This window comes from Pongo pygmaeus, chromosome 2, assembly GCF_028885625.2.
Source record: "Pongo pygmaeus isolate AG05252 chromosome 2, NHGRI_mPonPyg2-v2.0_pri, whole genome shotgun sequence".
NCBI classification, from domain to species: Eukaryota; Metazoa; Chordata; class Mammalia; order Primates; family Hominidae; genus Pongo; species Pongo pygmaeus.
Window position 1 is genome coordinate 62,922,433 of NC_085930.1, and position 20,288 is coordinate 62,942,720.

At 52.2% G+C, this 20,288-nt stretch overlaps 1 protein-coding gene and 1 long non-coding RNA gene across 3 annotated transcripts in view; one reads left to right on the top strand and one right to left on the bottom strand.

The window, feature by feature from the left end:
* FGD5 (FYVE, RhoGEF and PH domain containing 5) overlaps window positions 1–20,288 on the bottom strand; it is a 124,725-nt gene that overhangs the window by 9,041 nt on the left and 95,396 nt on the right. For both annotated transcript variants that reach the window (XM_054482248.2, XM_054482247.2), the window contains exons 11-18: window positions 19,012–19,083; window positions 15,882–15,950; window positions 8,159–8,242; window positions 6,655–6,734; window positions 3,473–3,572; window positions 2,939–3,076; window positions 2,312–2,441; window positions 1,344–1,474 (exon numbers count right to left, since the gene is read on the bottom strand). In XM_054482248.2, the coding sequence (XP_054338223.1) occupies window positions 1,344–1,474; window positions 2,312–2,441; window positions 2,939–3,076; window positions 3,473–3,572; window positions 6,655–6,734; window positions 8,159–8,242; window positions 15,882–15,950; window positions 19,012–19,083 (804 nt within the window). The remainder of the gene's footprint in view (window positions 1–1,343; window positions 1,475–2,311; window positions 2,442–2,938; window positions 3,077–3,472; window positions 3,573–6,654; window positions 6,735–8,158; window positions 8,243–15,881; window positions 15,951–19,011; window positions 19,084–20,288) is intronic.
* Window positions 1,382–4,179, top strand: LOC134739222 (uncharacterized). The gene is made up of 3 exons (XR_010125830.1): window positions 1,382–1,505; window positions 2,209–2,396; window positions 4,040–4,179. It is a non-coding gene; the product is annotated as an uncharacterized LOC134739222 (long non-coding RNA).

The window sequence follows — 20,288 nt, forward strand, 5'->3', positions numbered from 1 at the left end:
TAATGATGAGCAATTTGCTGATTACTTCTAAGTCTCAATTTCCTTACTAGTAAAAGAGGAATGCAATGTAAAAAATGTGAGGTTTATACATATATGTGATTATGAAATGATCTCTAAGACAAATTAAGTGGAGAAAACAGAAGAGATTCTGTATAATATGTTGTCTTTTGGATAGAAAAATAAGGTCTATGAATGTACATCTGTATTATGTTATGTGCATGAAAATTTCTAGAAGGATCCATAAGAAACTTGATGGCAGTGGGATTGAGGGAGGCTGGGAAGGATGAGAAACTCACTTTTCATCATGTGCTGTTTTGTACTTTTTTGGGAAAAATGTTTAACCATGTATGTGTTCTTTTTTTTTTTTTTTTTTTTTTTTTTGAGACAGAGTCTTGCTGTGTCGCCCGGCTGGTGTGCAGTGGCGCCATCTCAGCTCACTGCAACCTTCACCTCCCTGAGGTTCAAGTGATTCTCCTGCCTCAGCCTCCCGAGTAGCTGGGACTACAGGTGCATGACACCACACCCGGCTGATTTTTATATTTTTAGTAGAGACGGGATTTCACTGTGTTAGCCAGGATGGTCTCGATATCCTGACCTCGTAATCTGCCCACCTCAGCCTCCCAAAGTGCTGGGATTACAGGCGTGAGCCACTGCGCCCGGCCGTATGTGTTATTTCCAAGATTTTTAATTTGCAAAAGGAACAAGTTAATGGATAAAACTGTACCTATTTAAATTTTCCATTCCCTAACACTTTTTTAAACCCTTGCTACCTGCTACTTGATATTAATGGACTAACTTGGAAGCAGCTGATCATACTTGTGGACTCCTTGTGTATTCACAGACATACATTGGTCTGTGGTTGTGAATGGAAATACAGACATACAATCTGGTCCTATTTGTGGGATACAATTGAGTTTAGCCAGTTCTGAAGTTTCCTGCGGAGCCCATGGCCTCCAGGGACATCAACACCTGAGCTGGGTTGGGACCCCTAGGATGAGGGGATGACATGGAAGGACCAACCCAGGAATTTGGCTCCTTTAGACCGAAAAGCCCCCGTGATCTGTGCAGTCTGCTTGCATAATAGATCTAAGCTATGGGGCAGAAGAAAAAGGAGAGAAAAGAAAGAGGAGGAGGGGAGAGGTAGAGAGAAGGGTGGGAAAGATGTCTCCTAGCACCATCACTGTCAAGTCGGTCCTCGTAGCTGGGATGCTTCCATTAGGAATGCTCTGTCCGGAAGAGACTGGACAGGCTGGGACAGGGCAGGGTCTGACTCCGTCTACCCAGGACGACCATGAACATTCCAAATGCCCTACTTCCCACTTGGGTAGCCCTGCCTGCTTTACCTCTGTCAGGGCTGAAGGGACTTTCTTCTGCTTCTTGAAGGTCGAGGGGTTAATGCTCTGGAAGACGGATGAAAAGGCACTGCCCGAGAAGCGGGGTGCTGACAGCGGGAAGCTCATGCTCACAGGCCGCTCTGTAACCGAAAGAAGCCATGGGGAAGGGAGGTGAGAGGCGTGCCTGTGGCTTGTCTTTGGAACGCTGATTCCTGTAAAATCCCTCTAGGAATGTGAGCCATGGGGGTTAAGTGGAACATGAAAGTCAAGCACTCTCCCTCCCTCCCTCCCTCCCGCAGGAACAGACAAAGGCTATGGGGGCTGGGGAGGGGACACTTTTCCAGGGCGCTGGACAGCCCTTCACCTCCAGGCCTCCAGGTAGCAGGGACTGGGCTGTCTTCTCTGATGACCTTAGTCTAGCCCCATGGAGTGGAGGCCAGGGAAAGACTTTAGTTTTAGGCCCAAGATACACCTGCTCTCCTTCCTGGGAACTTGACCCTGCTTGGGCAAGGCCTGTCCCTTCAGCACTGACCAGGTCTCTCAAGGGCCAGCTCAGCTTCCCAAGGCTCCTGTGTGGAATAGCTTCACTCCTCCCTGACCCCAGCTCCTCTGCTGCCAGGCTTATATAGTCCTTAGTCCCAGAAAGGTGCCACAGGACACAAGCCTATAAGACACTTGACAAGAGGGCCTCTATGGTAAAGGACACAGGAGTTCCCTGCCTCTGTCCCCTTACAGACACACTGATTCCTAAGCTTAGCTACCCACAGAGCTCTTCTTCTGGGGACACTGATCAATTTTCCACAGAATCCACATATTGGGAAATGGTGCCCGAACCTCTATTTCCTCCCTCCATGGAGTGAATAACTCCCTCCAGGGAAAGCGGTTTCAGGCATGAACCATGGACCACAGAGAAGCCACTGGAGCCTGGGGAGAAGCCACCAGGCCACTTGGAAGAAGGCAAGTAGTCCCCAGGTTACCTCTCATCAGGCCCGGGACAGCCCTGCCCCGCTTCTTCAGCTCCCCGAAGCAGCCGTCGCAGACCTTGGCCATCCTGTCCTTCAGGTACTTCAGCGGGTACTTGTTCCGCGAACAGTTCCGGCACACGATCTGCAGGCCCAGTTGGGAAGAGTCTCACCCCTCTCAGTGCGTGCAGAGGAGACCTGCACCCCACCCCTCCTCTCCCTCTGCTAATCCACCCACAACTGCCCCTAGGGAGCCCCAGGTTCTGATCATGGAGCTGTGCGTGTCCCCTACTTTTCCGGCAAGGCTTCATCTTGTTTCTGAGCCAGCGCCTGTCTGCTTTTCTGATGAGCCTGCGCCCTTAACCACTACATGATACTTTTTTCTCCAAGCACAATAGCCATGTATGCTACGGTTTTCTGTTGAAAATGTGGTGGTGTGGAAGAGGCCTGGGACTTGGAGCTCTGCTTTGACGATCTATAAAATGGGAATTAGCAATCTGTACCTCTCGGGTTGGTGTGAACATGCCTCACTCTGGGGCTTACAGTAGCTGCTGGACATCCCTGAGCCCCCGGCTGGGCAGGGACATGCCCTTCCCCCACCCCACCCCCATGCACACACTCACCCCAGATGGAGTGACTCACCTTGCCACAGGCGTGACAGTGATGACGCCGCAGGGTTAGGGAGAAGTCGCAGCCGCAGTTCATGCACATCATGACATGTGTGACAGGCACCAGGGTGGGGGGCCTCTCCCCAAGGCTAACTCCCAGCCTCTCTCGTATCTGTAGCAACATAATTGGCTGAGTAATGTGGAATGTGGCCAGGAGACCAGCCAGATGCATAGCCCAGTGAGCCCTGCCTTGCTTCTCTGTGCAGGCTGTGTGCATGTGTGGGTGAGTGGGTCTGATGCTGAAGACACCCTCCTGCACCCTCCAGGATGCTCACCCTTGGTTGGGAAACAGCCAGACTGTGAGAACAGGGCTGGGGGTGCTGGGCTCCTAGGTTACACAGAGGCCGCCCCTGACTAGGGTGGGAGCATGGCAGGGGTGTGGGGGGAGCCAGTGCCCCAATGACAGGAGCTACACATCCATCTGGGTGTGAGTGGCAACAGCAATGCCCGCCCAGGGAACCCCAGGTCTCTGAGGCTGGTGGCCCCTGGGCCCTGCTCACCCACTCACCTCCACGCTATGGTGGAATGCAGCCAGAGCCTGGGCCTTGTAGTCCTCAGGGAGGGCTCTGCTCAGACAGCCATACCACTCGTCCCTCTCTGCACAGGAGCTGCGGGCATGGGCTGGAGTGAGCAAAGGCAGGAGCAGCTCTGCCTCCCACCCTCCATCTCGGCATGGATGAGGTTCTCACTCAGATGCCCCATCCTCCTCCCTTGAGCCTGCACCTCTCACACTGCCCAGAACCATCAGCAAAGAACAGATCACCTGCCAGACTAGGTTTACTAGCAGACCACCAGTCCGTTAGCTGTCCTTGGGCCTGTTTCTTACACTGGAATAACAATATTCCCCTAACTCCCAGGGCTGCTGTGGGGATGAAGGGAGATGTGGGATGTGGAACCACATTGTCAACATTGTGCAAAAGCAAGAGACATTAGGAAGGCCCAGAGGGTCCCACACTTTAGGAGAAACGGGCTGGCAGGGGACAGAGGGCTGGGTACCTGTGGAGGACAAGGGGTAGGTGGGAGCTGCCAAAGGTAAACGTCTCTTGTCTCCCACCTTCCTCATCTCCCCACATAGCTTCCCAGACAGTCATCCGACAGGCACTTTCCAAGTCCCTGCTCTGCACCAGGGAGGGCTTCCTGAGTGGCAAGAGCTACGCCTGGGCTGTGTGCCAGGTAGCTGGGTGAAGTTCTCACAGTGTCCACTAGATGCCGCGCCTACACCACAGGTAAATGTGCAGCCTGCCCCGGAAAGCAAGCATAAGGGCCCGCTGGCCTGGGCGGGAGCAGTGCTGCAGGGCAGAGGCTGAATCAGCATTGTGGGCAGCAAGACACCATGTCCCTAAAACGTGATGAATGGGTCCTGCTGTCCCCTGGGAGCTTGAAGTGTGAAGGGTCTGGACTAGCAGGAAGGTGACTGGTATGCTAAAGGCCACTGTCCTTGCCCTGGGAGATGGGCAGCCCCACCTGAAGGCCCATGTGTGGATCGTCACCACCTTCATGTCATGGCCGAACTAACAGAAACTATATGCTGGCAGCCTCCTGCCCTTGATTTTATCACAAGGAGAGGTGAGGCCATGACCCCCACCCCGGCATCACCTCTTCCAGGAAGCATTCCCTCACTCCTCCATATGGGGCAGTCCCTCCTTTGGGTTTCCAAGCCCTTTTCTATTCCCTCATGCGGTAGACTGTAACAGATAAGAGCTCTGGTCCACACAGTCCTGGGTTCAAACTCCAGTTCCACCTCACCTGGCTGTGTGACCCTTTTGCAAGCCTCAACTCCCTATGCATGGAAGGAGCTGCAAACCCCAGCTCTAAGGGTGGTGATGAGGATCATGGCGGCGTCTGGGGCCTGACAGGTGTCCCAATGCCTGTTACTGTTGTCATTACCACTATTAATTGTTACAGCAGTTACTGCCCTGCATCTGAAGCAGTTTACAACTCTCCTACCTGTAATGTGGGCTCCTGGAGGGCACAACAATGGTTAAATTGTTGCCAGACCTGGCACTGAGGTGTAGCTAATAAATGCTTAAATTTTTTTTTTTTTTTTTTTTTTGAGACAGGGTCTCACTATGTTGCCCAGGCTGGTCCCAAACTCCTGGCCTCGAGTAATCCTCCAGCCTCAACCTCCCAGAGTGATGGGATTACAGGTATAAGCCACCATGTCCCACCTAATAAATAATTTTAATGAGAAAATGCATCTATGAGAGTGCATGTGCATGAGTGCATTTAGATCCCATTTCACACTCAGAACCGCCCAATGCAGGATAAACCCCCATGTGACAGGCACTGCTGCCATCCCAGGGTCATGTGCTTGCTGAGAGGAGACACCCAAGCCCCAGAAGCCTTGCTGACCCCTGCCATGCACATCCCTGCCTGAAGAGCTGCTCTTGGCCGGAGCTATACCTCCCTGGTTTCCAAGCCCCGGAGAGCTTGAGCTTACCTTGCCCTGAGAGAAGGAAAACAGGATGCTCTTTAAGGTCATGGTCTGAAGCCAGAGATGAGGATCCCAGGCAACCCGAGGGCCTGGAGAAAATGCAGACCTTTCTGATAGAAAGGCCATGCCCCTCTGTGGTCTAAATGTTTGTGTCCCCCCAAATTCAAATGCAGAAATCCTCTTCCCAAAGGCGCTGGTGTTGGGAGGCAGGGCCTTTGGGAGGTGATGAGGCCATGGGTGTGGAGCCCTCACGAATGAGATTAGTGCCCTTATACAAGAGGCCCCAGAGAGACCCTTGCTCCTCCCACCACATGAGGTGGCACTGTCTACGTGAGAAGACACCATCTTTGAACCAGGAAGCAGAACCTCACCAGACACCGAATCAGCCAGTGCCTTGACTTTGGAATTCCTGACCTGCAGCCTGTGAGAAATTTCTGTTGTATATAAGTCACTCAGTTTATGGTATTTTTGTTTTTGTTTTTGTTTTGAGACGGAGTCTTGCTCTGTTGCCCAGGCTGGAGTGCAGTGGCGCAATCTCGGCTCACTGCAAGCTCCACCTCCCCGGTTCACGCCATTCTCCTGCCTCAGCCTCCCAAGTAGCTGGGACTACAGGTGTGCCCGCCACCACGCCCGGCTAATTTTTTGTATTTTTAGTAGAGATGGGGTTTCACTGTGTTAGCCAGGATGGCCTCGATCTTGTGACCTTGTGATCCACCCGCCTCGGCCTCCCAAAGTGCTGGGATTACAGGTGTGAGCCACCGTGCCCAGCCTGGTATTTTTGTTATAGTGGCCTGAATGGACTAAGACACCACACAGACAGGGCAACATAAGTGATGAACGCTCACTTATTATTATTTTTTCTCTCATCTTCTAGACAGGAAAGCAAAAAGGCAGGCCACTTTATGAACAGCAGCACACAATACATTTCTTACTTGCCTTAACTTTTCATGTTGCTGTAGAGACCCAATCATCCATAAAGAGCTCCACAAATATGAGACATTGCTATTGCCATATTTAAGCCATGGGCTCTAGAAACCCCTGAAGTTATATATAAAATTTTATGAGTGTGTACATTTTTTGGGGGGAGAAAAGTTTTTATCAAATTCCCCAAAAGGTTAACAAACACTGAAAAGAAAAAAAGTCCTTTGACCCAGAAGGATACCAAAATAAAAACAGCACATCCTTATCTGTTGTTCTGAACCTTCCCACGCTCACACCTCTGCCTTGTGTGCCATCCTCCCTCCACCTGCCCGTACCTCGCAGACAGCATCAGGCAGGACTCGGAAGTCTCAATCTTTAGAGCGTAGGGCACTTTCTCCATCACAGGGCGGCTGACCTGGAAAACCAACAGCAGCCTCCTTCAGGGTGGGGCAGGGAGGGGCAAGTGCAGACCGGCTTCTCCTGGCAGCAGATGAACAGAGGGACCGTGTCCACCTACTGCTGTTCTCTAGCCTCAGGGCATACCTTTCTGTGATGGTAGGCGCTGTGAAAGGTGCCTGGCTGCCAGCTCTGTCATTCTTGGCCACTCACCCACCGCTGGGAAGGCTGCAGAGTGTCACACTCAGGGCCCAGCCCGGGCAACCCCAGGTGCACTGTCATGTTGGACAAGTACCTGCCAGTGACCATGTCTCCCATGCCTTTTTCTAACAGGCTCCTCGGTGGAGCCTTTGGTTCCAAAAGGGAACAAACCTCCGTGCTGAAGAAAGGTGCTTCCTCCTTCCCCTTCCCCATGGTAAAGAGCCTACGGGATCAAGAGAGATTGCACAGTGCCTCTCTCAGCTCTCCTGGCCATCCCTGCCTCTGCCCTTGACAATGACAACCGCCTGCGGCTCCACTGTCCCACCTCAGTGTTGCCCTCTCTGACTTCAGCCTCCTGTTGCACCAGAATTAACTTCCTAAAACCTCCTGCTCCTCAAGGTCCCCAACAGCTCCCAAGTGTTCCCATCTTCAGGACCAAGTTACACGGAGCTAAGCCCCACACATACGCCCATATTCACAGCAGTATTACTCACAACAGCCTAAAGGTGGAAGCCACCAGTGTCCATCGGCAGAGGATTGAATAAACACCATGTGGTCTATCCACACAACGGAAGGAAAATTCTGACCCATACTACAGATGACAGGGATCAACCTTGAGGACACTGTGCTAAGTGAAACAAGGATCAATACTGTGTGACTCCTCTCATTCGAGGTACCCATAGTAGTCAAATTCATGGACACAGAAAGTAGAATGGTAGGTGCCAGGGGCTGAGAAGGAGGGGAATGGAGAGTTGGTTTTTAATGTGGGCAGAGTTTCAGTCTGGGGAGAGGAAAGAGTTCTGAGATGGATGGTGGTGCTGGATACACAGCAATGTAAATGTGCTTAGTGCCACAGAACTGTACATTTAAAAATGGTTACTTTTAAAATGATATGTGTATTTTATCACAACTAAAAAAATTACCAAACACCTGCTTGTTCCCCCAACCCAGGCCCTTCCTTATGCATTTTCCTCCTCACAGGATGCCCCTCCCTCCCTTCCTTTCTGATCCGACCAAATATTATCCACTCTACGGGTTCAGTCTCCTCTTCCAGGAAGCCCTCCATCCCCTTCCCCTTTCCCTGGGCAACTTACAGCACAAACTTGCTGTAGCCCAACACTGTTTCCGCAGGGCCTCCCTCTTCCAGCTGGTCTGGGTGCTCCTAGGAGCAGGATGCTGTCCCCTTCTCCCCTGGGGTCTCCCTGTCCCCCAACCCTGGGGTACCTGGCACCAGATATTTACCTTCATGTTGGCCACAGCCAATGTGTTCTTCAGCCGGTACTTCCCATCCTTCTGGGGATAGGTGTACAGGAGCACATCGTTCATCTGGAGAGAGGGAAACCCTGTTAGAGGACCCTGGCCCCAGAAGGCTGCGCCAGGCTTCTGTCCTCAAAGGATCCCTGAGCTCCGCTGTGCACAGGCATCTTGTATTCCTCAGTAAACCCCACAGGTGAGCAAAAACGCTGTGGCCAAAATGTGAGCCCCTTCCTTGCCACTCTACTCCTGGTTCGATGCTTGAGAGGAATAAATGCATATGCCCTCCAGAAGTCATGTGTGAGTATGTTCACAGTGGCTTTATTTGTAACAGCCAAAAAGTAGGGACAATTCCAATGTCTATCTGCAGGTGAATGGATAAACAAACTGGTCTATCCAAATACCACAGAATACCTTATAGCAGCCAGAAGGAACACGCCACCAATACACACCACCACATGGATGCATCTCAAAATCATGCTGAGTGAAGAAGCGAGGCACAAGAGAGTATATGCTGTTTGATGACATTTCTGTGACACTCTAGAACAGGCAGAACTAATCTAAATAGGGACAAAAGTCAGGCCAGTGGTTGATGGGGGCCCCCAGGGTTGGGAGAAATGAACTCCAAATGGTCACAGAGGAACTTTCTGGCAGTTGGAAATGTTCCACATCTCGACCCAGGTGGTGGTTACACTGTGATATACACTTGTCAGTACCAACTAACACATACGCTTAAGGTTGATGCATTTCACTATAAAAATTAAAGCTCGATAAAGTATAGCTAAGGAAGGTTTGGGAGACACCTTGAGGAGAGGGAAGTGGTGGGCCCTGCTTGCTGCTGTACTTCCAGGTCCCTTCACAGAGTAGGTGCTCAATTAATATTTGTTGAATGAACAACTAAAGCTCTCCCCACAGCAGGGCAGACAGAAAGACATGTAATGAAAGTCACTTTATCTCCTTAGAAGAGAGTATTTCCGTTTAGCCTAGACGGTTTCAGGTGTGAGAAGATGACATCACGCTCAGGGTTGTAAATCCTGACCATATTATGGACCAGCGTTGAGACTATGACCAAGCCCTTTCCTCAGCTGAGTCTTGGCTTCCTCTGGGAAATGGGAGACACCACCACCATTACTTTATCATGGACACAGAGAGAATGCCCTCTCCATATGTGACCAATATGAACCTGGGGTGAGCCCTTTTCACATGGGGCCAAATGAACCAGAATAAGCCCACTAAACATGGAGCCAACAAGAACCAGGGGAGTCCTCTACACATGGCACCAACATCAACCAGGGGGAGCCCTATGCACATGGCAACATCAACCAGGGCAAGCCCTCTCCACATGGCAATAACATGAACCAGGGTGAGCCCTGTACAAATGACGCCAACATCAGCCAGGGTGAACCCTGTACACATGGTGCCAACATGAACCAGGGTGAGCCCTGTCCACCCGGGAACGTGAACCAGGGTGAGCCCTGTCCACCCGGGAACGTGAACCAGGGTGAGCCCTGTCCACCCGGGAACGTGAACCAGGGTGAGCCCTGTCCACCGGGGAACGTGAACCAGGGTGAGCCCTGTCCACCCGGGAACGTGAACCAGGGTGAGCCCTGTCCACCGGGGAACGTGAACCAGGGTGAGCCCTGTCCACCGGGGAACGTGAACCAGGGTGAGCCCTGTCCACCCGGGAACGTGAACCAGGGTGAGCCCTGTCCACCCGGGAACGTGAACCAGGGTGAGCCCTGTCCACCCGGGAACGTGAACCAGGGTGAGCCCTGTCCACCCGGGAACGTGAACCAGGGTGAGCCCTGTCCACCCGGGAACGTGAACCAGGGTGAGCCCTGTCCACCCGGGAACGTGAACCAGGGTGAGCCCTGTCCACCCGGGAACGTGAACCAGGGTGAGCCCTGTCCACCCGGGAACGTGAACCAGGGTGAGCCCTGTCCACCCGGGAACGTGAACCAGGGTGAGCCCTGTCCACCCGGGAACGTGAACCAGGGTGAGCCCTGTCCACCCGGGAACGTGAACCAGGGTGAGCCCTGTCCACCCGGGAACGTGAACCAGGGTGAGCCCTGTCCACCCGGGAACGTGAACCAGGGTGAGCCCTGTCCACCCGGGAACGTGAACCAGGGTGAGCCCTGTCCACCCGGGAACGTGAACCAGGGTGAGCCCTGTCCACCCGGGAACGTGAACCAGGGTGAGCCCTGTCCACCCGGGAACGTGAACCAGGGTGAGCCCTGTCCACCCGGGAACGTGAACCAGGGTGAGCCCTGTCCACCCGGGAACGTGAACCAGGGTGAGCCCTGTCCACCCGGGAACGTGAACCAGGGTGAGCCCTGTCCACCCGGGAACGTGAACCAGGGTGAGCCCTGTCCACCCGGGAACGTGAACCAGGGTGAGCCCTGTCCACCCGGGAACGTGAACCAGGGTGAGCCCTGTCCACCCGGGAACGTGAACCAGGGTGAGCCCTGTCCACCCGGGAACGTGAACCAGGGTGAGCCCTGTCCACCCGGGAACGTGAACCAGGGTGAGCCCTGTCCACCCGGGAACGTGAACCAGGGTGAGCCCTGTCCACCCGGGAACGTGAACCAGGGTGAGCCCTGTCCACCCGGGAACGTGAACCAGGGTGAGCCCTGTCCACCCGGGAACGTGAACCAGGGAGAGCCCTGTCCACCCGGGAACGTGAACCAGGGTGAGCCCTGTCCACCCGGGAACGTGAACCAGGGTGAGCCCTGTCCACCTGGGAACGTGAACCAGGGTGAGCCCTGTGCACCTGGGAACGTGAACCAGGGTGAGCCCTGTGCACCTGGGAACGTGAACCAGGGTGAGCCCTGTCCACCTGGGAACGTGAACCAGGGTGAGCCCTGTCCACCTGGGAACGTGAACCAGGGTGAGCCCTGTGCACCTGGGAACGTGAACCAGGGTGAGCCCTGTGCACCTGGGAACGTGAACCAGGGAGAGCCCTGTGCACATGGCACCAGTGTGAACCAAAGTGAGCCCTGTACACACGGTGCCAACATGAACTAGGCTGAGCACTGTACACAAAATGCCAACATGAACTAGGGTGAGCCCCAGACATATGGCGCCAACATCAACCAGGATGAGCCCTCTACACATAGTGCTAACATAAACCAGAGTGAGCCCTGGACACATGGCACCAATGTGAACCAAAGCAAGTCCTCTACACATGGTGCTGACATGAACCAAGGAGAGCCCCGCAGGCATGGAGGAAAACATGAAGTAGGGGTGTGTAAGGATGGAACAAGACAATGCATGTGCAAAGTCAGAATGCATACTTCTTTTCCCTGGATAGACAGAGCCTGCTGAGGGAACAGAATGAGTCTTCCCACAGCTAGCTCTTCTCAGGACTCCAAGGTTCCAGCCATGGCAATGCAGGAGACTTGGCCCACCATTGACCCCCTCCATGGGACCTCAGGAACCCCTCCCTCTCTCCGGGCCTTGCTGTGTCCCAGTAGAGTTGGAGTAGGTGGGGGTTGGTGCACTTTCCCGTAGGGGCCAGGTATCGAATGTTTCAGGCCTCTGCCTCCACCCCTCAACTCCACTGCTGTGCAAAGCAGCCACAGACAACCCATGATGGAATGCATGTGGCTGTGTTCCAACAGAACTTTATCAACAAAAATCGGTGTCTGGCTGGCTTTGGCCTGCAGCTCTAGTTTGTGAAGCCCTGTTCTTGCCCTGCCTTCTAAGAGTGACAGGCACTACAGTGCATTGACACCGATTCTGCACCAGGCGCTGGACCAAGCCCCTGACTTCACTCCCACAGTCTTAACGTGCACTCCCGCAGTCCTAACGTACAGGCACCATGATCATCATCCTCATTTCCAAGAGGGAGAAACTGAGGCCCAGAGAGGCCAGAGGCCATGTCTGAGGTCACAGCTAGCAGGTAGTGGAGCCAGAGGTATGGCTTGATGAGTGTCCCTCCAGTGTGCTTGGGAGGGAATGTCAGGGCTGCTCTCACAGTGAACCTGCGCACAGGTTCATGAACCTTGCCCATGAACCCTCCCAGACCCAGGGAACTGACCTATGTCACTCAGGAGAGCAGCCCCAGCCTCTCTGTGATGGCCCCTCAAGCTCCTGCTGCCATGGCAACTGCCATGAGCACCCCGAGGTCTCCTTCACGTATCAGGACCAGGCTACCTCCTAATTTGCCCATGGCTCTCCTGCCTGCTTCAAAGTATATGCTTTACAGCCCCAGCTTGGAGGAAGGAGGAAGGGCCCATCATGAATGGGTAGGGGAGCTTCCCACTGTAAGGAGCCACCAGGGGGCAGCCCCACCTGCAGCTCAGGGACGTCGGGGCCTGGTGGGACACTTTCCGCAGTCTAACAAAACTGCTGGGCGTGGGCGCCCAGATGCCCCAACTCTGTTCTGCAGTTCAGATTATTTTCTGAAACTGGCACCTTTGAGGAAGAAAAATTCTTCCTAAGTGTGTTTGTTCACCATGGCACTCCCTGGCTCGAGCACCTGTCGGGCCGCCCTCCTCCCATGTATGCCTCCATTAGAGAGTTATCAACACTGCTCAGTGGAAGGGCTGCGCTGAGCCAGAGGAAGAGGACCCAGCTTCAGACTGTGGGGCTCATGGCCTAATCACAGCGGGGTAATCAGAGGGATGCAGGCCTGTCCCTGAGGGAAGGAGATGTTCTGATAAACGGCCATGCCAGATGGGGGGAGTGTGGGGGAGAGGAGAAGCAGGGGTGGGGGAGAGGAGAAGCAGGGCTAGAGGAGGAGGAGGGAGAGGGGAAGCGGGGGTGGTGGCTAGGCTTCCATAGAAGGTGCTATCTGAGCTTGGCTTGAAGGGGAGGAGCTGGTACCCTTCTCAAAGAGCTTCAGGTGTGTGAGGGCCAGTGAGCCAAGACCAGGGACAGATGAAGTGGAGGACGAGGTGAGGACAGATTGTGGAAAGCCAGGCTGCTGTGTCTGTTCCTGGCATTCAAGGTCCCTGGGAGAGGCGCAGAGATCAGAGGGGCATGGCCAGAGGAGGTGGCCAGATGCAAATGGCTGACGGGCCAAGACAGAGCTCCGCCCTGTGCCATCTGCCGCCTCACTGCTTCCCTTGTTTTAAAGATCAGGGAGCTGAGGCTCGGGGAGGTAATGGTTTGTGCCCATGGGTCTCACACCAGTCGCTGTCAGAGCTGGGGTCTGCATCTGGGGTCTGCATCTGGTCTGTCTGCCTCCCCATTGCCATCTGGTACGGCCTCCCTTTTGCATCCTGAAGAGGGGGAATTCACAGGGACCCAACTCTCTGCAGGGCTGTGCTGGGAGGACCTGTGTCCCATGGAACAACTGTCAGCGGGAAGGGAGAAACTGTTATAACTACTATCAGATAAGCAGCTTCTACCCGCCAGGCACATAATTAAATGCCAGGAATTTAATTCTCAAAACCACCCAGTCTTTCCACTTTCCTGGGAGGAGACTTGAGGCTTGCACATGTCTGTGAGTTGTCTAAGGGTCACAGAAGAAGTAAGTGTCCCATGGGGCAGGATCTAACCAGCTCTGTCTGGCTCATTACCTGCCCCTACATTCAGGGATCTCTCCTCAATGGAGAGAATTTTTTTTTTTTGAGACGGAATTTTTTTTTGGAGACGGAATCTCACTCTGTTGCCAGGCTGGAGTGTAGTGGTGCGATCTGAGCTCACTGCAACCTCCACCTCCCGGGTTCAAGCAACTCCCCTGCCTCTGCCTCCTGAGTAGATAGGACTACAGGCGCCCACCACCACGCCCAGCTCATTTTTTGTATTTTTAGTAGAGATGGGGTTTCACCATGTTCGCCAGGCTGGTGTTGAACTCCAGACCTCGTGACCCGCCTGCCTCGGCCTCCCAAAGTGCTGCAATTATAGGCAAGAGCCACCGTGCCCGGTCGAGAATTTTTAAAATTTAGACTTGTCTAACATGGAATAAAAAATGTCTTCCACTACTGGACTCCAAGACCCACAGCAGGGCAAAGGCCATGTCTACACACCAGCACAGTTCCTGGCATGCAGAGGAGATGGATAATAAGCTACAGAGTGAATGAATGTTACAGCAGGCAGTGAGCTCCCCAACACTGGAGGTGTGTAAGCAGAGGTTAAAAAAAAAATGACCTAGAGAAAAGGTCTCAAGCATCCGTGGGGGCTTTGAAATCCTTCTGAGAACCCAAATCTAAACCACGCACTGCTTGGCTCTCAGATCCCTCTCAAAATCCCCCCTGGGGGTCCACTCTCCTCTTGCCTGCAGCTAAATCTCACCCACTGCAGCACCGACCAGCCAGAGTGAGGGGTTCTCATGGGAGGAAAGAAATAGTTCTTAGGAGGGAGGGAAGGGAGGGAGACTCTGGACTTGGGTCACCTAGTGCCTCATGCAGAGCCTGAGGCCACCAGCCATCGGGGCCCAGCACACCCTGCCAGCACTGCAGGCTCCACACTTCCTGGCCAGGCTCAGGATTTCTCCACCAGCGCCACCAGCTCTCTCTGGAATTCAGCCCTCAAGTGGCCCCTCTATGGGCAGGGCCTATTTGGGGCATGGGGAAGACCCCACTCACGAGCAGAAGGGTCTGGCTGCAGACAAAGACTTCTTGAGGCTCACAGAGCTCCTCCAACACACCACACTCCTCATGCCTCTATCCTTTGCTTAGGCCCTTCCCTCTCCTGAAATGCCCTTCCTTGGTGCACCTGCCAAACTCCTATCCTTCCTCCAGGGCTGAACTCGGGTAGAATTTTCTTCAGAAAACATATGAAACACTGAGCACAGTGTGCGCACCCAGCAGACACTCCATACACGGCAGTGCTGCCGTGGCTGTGTCTCCTCTTCTCTTTACCCCCGGCCCTCCTTAGTCCTCTTTGCTTCCACAGCACCCGAGATCCCTCCATATCATGCTCATAACTCTGCATTTACAATGGGCTGTCTGCTTGCTTCTCCCTCCCATTGGACTCTGAAGGCTGAGGGCAAGACCTGGGATTTTTCTTTCTTTGTTTCCAGCACCAGCACACACGAGGTGCTCAGTCAACACCTGGAACAGAGAGAGCTCGTAGACTCTTACCACAGCCTGTCTCTCCCACTGCACACGGTGCTCTGACGAAGTATGAGGAAGCTGGGAGAGGCAGCTGTGGCGGACAGGAACAAGGAATGATAGCAGAAGTGCAGGAGCAAGAGAAAAACTGTGCCCAGCAGAGGGCTTAAAAGGCATGGCCACTTGGGGGGTCTCAGGATTGGGGCATTCAACAGCCACTAAGGCCGATAAAGCTATACCCTAGGTCTGGATACTCCCTGGTATGCAAGACTCCAGTTGTCCATAAGCAAAAATGTTATATTACATCCTGTCTCCTGCACAGTAGAGAAAGTGCTGGACTTGGGTCACAACGCTTGGCTCCCTCCTGGGCTTCTGCCACCATCCTCCTGGGAGGCCTAGCTACAGCGACTTTCCTTTCTGGACCTCAGTTCTCCGAGCATTAGATAAGGTGGTTGACAGACATTTAAGGTGGGGATGTGGGCAACTACATCTCGCCAACATTCCACTCAAAATCATTCAAATAACAAATGAGCGGTGGGCTGTGGTGTCCAAGGGTGAAGCTCTCAGCTGTCTGGAATGATCCTCACCCCCAAATGTCTGCTCTGTTCTACTCTCCTCTCACCCTCTTCCACTTGTCCTTGAATAATGGCCCTAGAAAACCTCATAGAACTTGGCAGTTCCTGAGCTGGGCTTGGGGACCGGGCACTTACCAGAAATAGGTGCCGGGGCCGTCTGTTTTTCCCTGTTACTTTCATCAGCGTCCCTTCCTTCAGAAACTCCTGTGGGGAGAGAAGCAGAACTTGGCAGTGAGGCTGATGCCCCCTGAATCCCAGACAAGGGTGCGGGGGAGGCCCTGAGTGGAAACTTAAATCATAAAGCCTCCCAGAGAACCCGAGAGCAGCTAGCAGATAAATCTCTGCTCATGAGAGAGGTGCTGTATATGCTAGAGCAGGGCTTGGATCGTAGTCCTGAAAGACACCACCCTGAATGTCATAATCCCTAAAGTCTAAATCTCAAAAGTCTAAAATCCTTAACATCAAAAATTCCAAAAATCAGGCTGAGTGCCATGGCGTGTGTCTGTAGCCTCAGACACACTTGAAAGGATCACTTGAGCTCAGGAGTCCAAGACCAGCCTGGGCAACTTACTAAGACCCTGTCTCAAAAAACAAAACACCACAAAATTCTGTAAATCACATCACAGGAGAGCTGCATTACGTTAGGTGGAATTATTACCCTGTTATTGTCTTTGTTTGGAAATTAAGTATGATTTAAGGAGATGCGTGCGGGTGCCAAGTCGACAAGGGTTGGACTTGCGATGGTTAATTTTTAGGCATCAACTTGACTGGATTGAGGAACACCTGGAAACCTGGCAAAGCAATTCACCATGCTCTGTATTACATTCTGCATCATTTCCAATACTGGAGGTATAAATTGTATACAGACTTTTACAGGGTTCTAATTCATTTTATGTATTTTTTATTTTTATTTTTTTTGCAAATTTGGCTTCATGAAAAGTGCATTATCACAACCAGGCGTGGTGGCTCACGCCTGTAATCCTAGCACTTTGGGAGGCTGAGGCGGGCAGATAACGAGGTCAGGAGTTCAAAACCTGCCTGGCCAATATGGTGAAACTCCGTCTCTACTAAAAATACAAAAATTAGACGGGTATGGTGGTACGCGCCTGTAGTCCCAGCTACTCGGGAGGCTGAGGCAGAAGAATCATTTGAACCCAGGAGGCGGAGGCTGCAGTGAGTCTAGATAGCCACTGCACTCTGCACTCCAGTCTGGGCAACAGAGCAAGACTCTGTCTCCAAAAAAAAAAAAAGAAAAAAAAAAAAAAAGAAAAGTGCATTATCACAATGTTGAATTTGTATATAAGCACTGTGTATGTACTTAAAAACACAAACTTCCTCAATGAATGGAGATATCCTCTTTGTACATTTGCATTTGTGAAAGATAAAATTTCCTGAGATCTTTGCTCTGTGGGTGGCTGCATATATACTGTGGTGACCCATCACAGTTTTTAACTGAGCTCATCAAAAGACTTCGGTTATTTGTCATGGTATTTCAGATGACCACAGTTATAAGGCTGGGTGCATACAATTACTAACCATAGTGACATACACTGATACATTTCCCTGTTTGACCTTTTTTTTTTATGAATATGGTTTGTGTGCTCATGACTGTTTGACCCGTGGAACTATTGTTAGCACACAGCATTTATGCTTGCAAAATTATGTATGTTCTTAGTGCCTATTTTATTGTACAAAGTGGCCTATGAAGTATTCTGTTGTGTTTTTATGTTTCTTAAATAAATTCCCGCTGGGCACAGTGGCTCACGCCTCTAATCCCAGCACTTTGGGAGGCTGAGGCGGGCTGATCACCTGAGGTTGGGAGTTTGAGACCAGCCTGACCAACATGGAGAAACTCTATCTCTACTAAAAATACAAAATTAGCCGGGCGTGGTGGCACATGCCTGTAATCCCAGCTATTCGGGAGGCTGAGGCAGGAGAATTGCTTGAACCTGGGAGGCGGAGGTTGCAGTGAGCCGAGATTGCACTCTAGCCTGGGCAACAAGAGCTAAACTCCATCTCAAAAGAATGAATGAATAAATAAATAAATTCCCTTTTTATTTATTATTTTTATTTATTTATTCTTTTGGGATGGAGTCTCGCACTGTCGCCCGGGCTGGAGTGCAATGGCGCGATCTCGGCTCACTGCAACCTCTGCCTCCTGGGTTTAAGCGATTATCCTGCCTCAGCCTCCTGAGTAGCTGGGACTACAGCCCACCTCATCTGGCTAATTTTTTGTATTTTTAGTAGAGGAGGGGTTTCACTATGCTGGCCAGACTGATCTCGAACTCCTGACCTCGTGATCTGCCTGCCTCAGCCTCCCAAAGTGCTGAGATTACAGGCATGAGCCACCACACCCGGCCCCATAAATTCCCTTTTTAAAAATATAAATATCTTTTAAATATTTTTCTAAATTATTTTTTCCAGAATTATATTTTTGGGATTTTGATCTTTTGGGATTTCAACGTTTGGGATCATGGTGCTCAAGACTGTGTCTTTCAGGATTCTGGGTGGTCCAAGCCATGACTCCCTCCTTGGTTTGTACCCACGAGGAGTCCATTCAGAACAGATCCTCTGAAGGTCTACTAAAACAGCCAAAGACCTGGGAACAGCTGCTATAGCCCCCTTAATTCTGGAGATACAAATAGATGTTTAAGAAACAATTGACCAAACTCATGATCCTGGCCAAAACACTAAATGTAACTTTACAGAATCTCAGTCCCATGAGAGACACCTGCTAATCTTGAGTAAAATTTCCCTGAGCATGTACTTTCATTCCTTTGTGTCTTGTCCTTTATGGAGCATAACTGGTAATGAACATTTTTTACTGTTTTTAAGCTGAGTTTTACATTTTCCACTTGGAAGCTTTAAAGAGAGTGGATTTATCTCTTCAAGAATGTTATTTTTAAGAAAATTTCTAGGTGCTTGCTCTTGGGAGATCATTTTCTGTTTTCCCAGCAACTCTGCACTGAAAATACTTGGTGCTTCCTCTTCTTGGAGGTGAGGAGAGCCACAGGCAACACGAAAAAACCTGGCGCTGAGTCTTTAACTGCTCTGCAGGCAACACATGGGGTGGAGAACCCCAGGGAAGGCAGCCTAAGGCTGCGGCCAGGAGAATCCAGTGAGCCCACGCCCACCCGCCTGCCTGCCCTCCACGGGTAGACAGCACCTGCAGCCAGGCCTGTCTGGGGCCAGCCCAGCGAACAATGGGGCTTATCGGAGCCTCGCCCAGCCACCCTCTGCCCCTGCCCATGCTGGCGGCACTCACCCTTCCTGGCTGGAGGAGATCCCCTTGGCCCCGGACGCTGTGCTCAATGTGGACCAGCTTCTGCAGGTTTTCCTGTGGGTGGGAATGGGGTGAGGGGGAGATGGTCAGGGCCCCTTCCAGGCGTCTTATCTCCTCTGTAAGGCATGGCATTGCTTCTGTTTCAGACAAAAATGAAGCCCGGAAAGGCCTGCCCCAAATCCAACCTCCTGTACGAGGCAGGACTGGGACCCGAGCCTGGGTCTGCAGGGAGCCACCACCATGGCTCTGTGTGCTGTGGAGCCGGCTGCCCGGCCTCGCTGTGCTGTCCAGCATCCCTGTGTTTCTCTGGACAACTACTCCTATGCTCTCTAAGCCTATGTCCCTCATGAAGTCTGGAGCATGGGGACTTCACTGGACCCAAGGCTGGCCTCAGGCCCTCCTGGCTTGTAGCCCATAAAACACAGCACCTGCAAAGGAAACTGGATCCACACTCTGTGGAGCCTCGTGGTTAGAAAAATAAGTGTGCCTTCTCAGTACCTCACTGGGTTCGCCACAAAATGTAAAGTAACAGCCCCCTGTCTCCTCTGCACAGCACCCCACAATCCTAGACACAACAAGCGCCCACCCCGTGGGCAGGTGCCCCTTGAACCTTACACAGGGCAGGTTCTAAAGTTGTAAGGTGAGCATTGTGGGTAGAGAATTTGCCCTGAAAAGTCCTTTCCATTATCTATGGTTTTGGGCATAAAATCCTATGTAGTAAAAAATGAGTAATTGTGGTTCCATTTCCACTTAAGATGTAGGAAGTACAAGAGAACACTGCTCTCACTGTAGTGTGAAAAAGCCAGATAACCTTCAAAATCATAACTACGCTTCAGCCTGTGGGAGAGCTGGGGTCACAAGGCAACCAAGTGAACTGGGTTCTGCCTGGCAAGCCCGTCCACAAACGAATGAGATGCAGGAGCTGCCGCACCTTTGGTGACACACAGGAGGCAGAGGTGGCCGGTGTAAAGGAAGGTAAGAAGGAAGTAGCGAAAATGTTAATGAATTCTTAAAGGACAAGTGTGGGCTGGTGCCAGTTTAGAGTAATGGGGAGCTACAGACCCAAGGGAATCTGTCCTCCCTTGCAAGCTCTCATCCACGAGTCTCTGCCACGTGCCCATGAGAAAGACAGGGGCAAGGCGGGGCCACATGCAAACAAAGCCCTGTCCACTTCCTCAGGCCTTCTCTCATGCAAGGATTCAGTTCCAGGAGGAGGCCAGGAGACCTCCCACCCCCATAGCCCAGGCAAAGATCTGCTG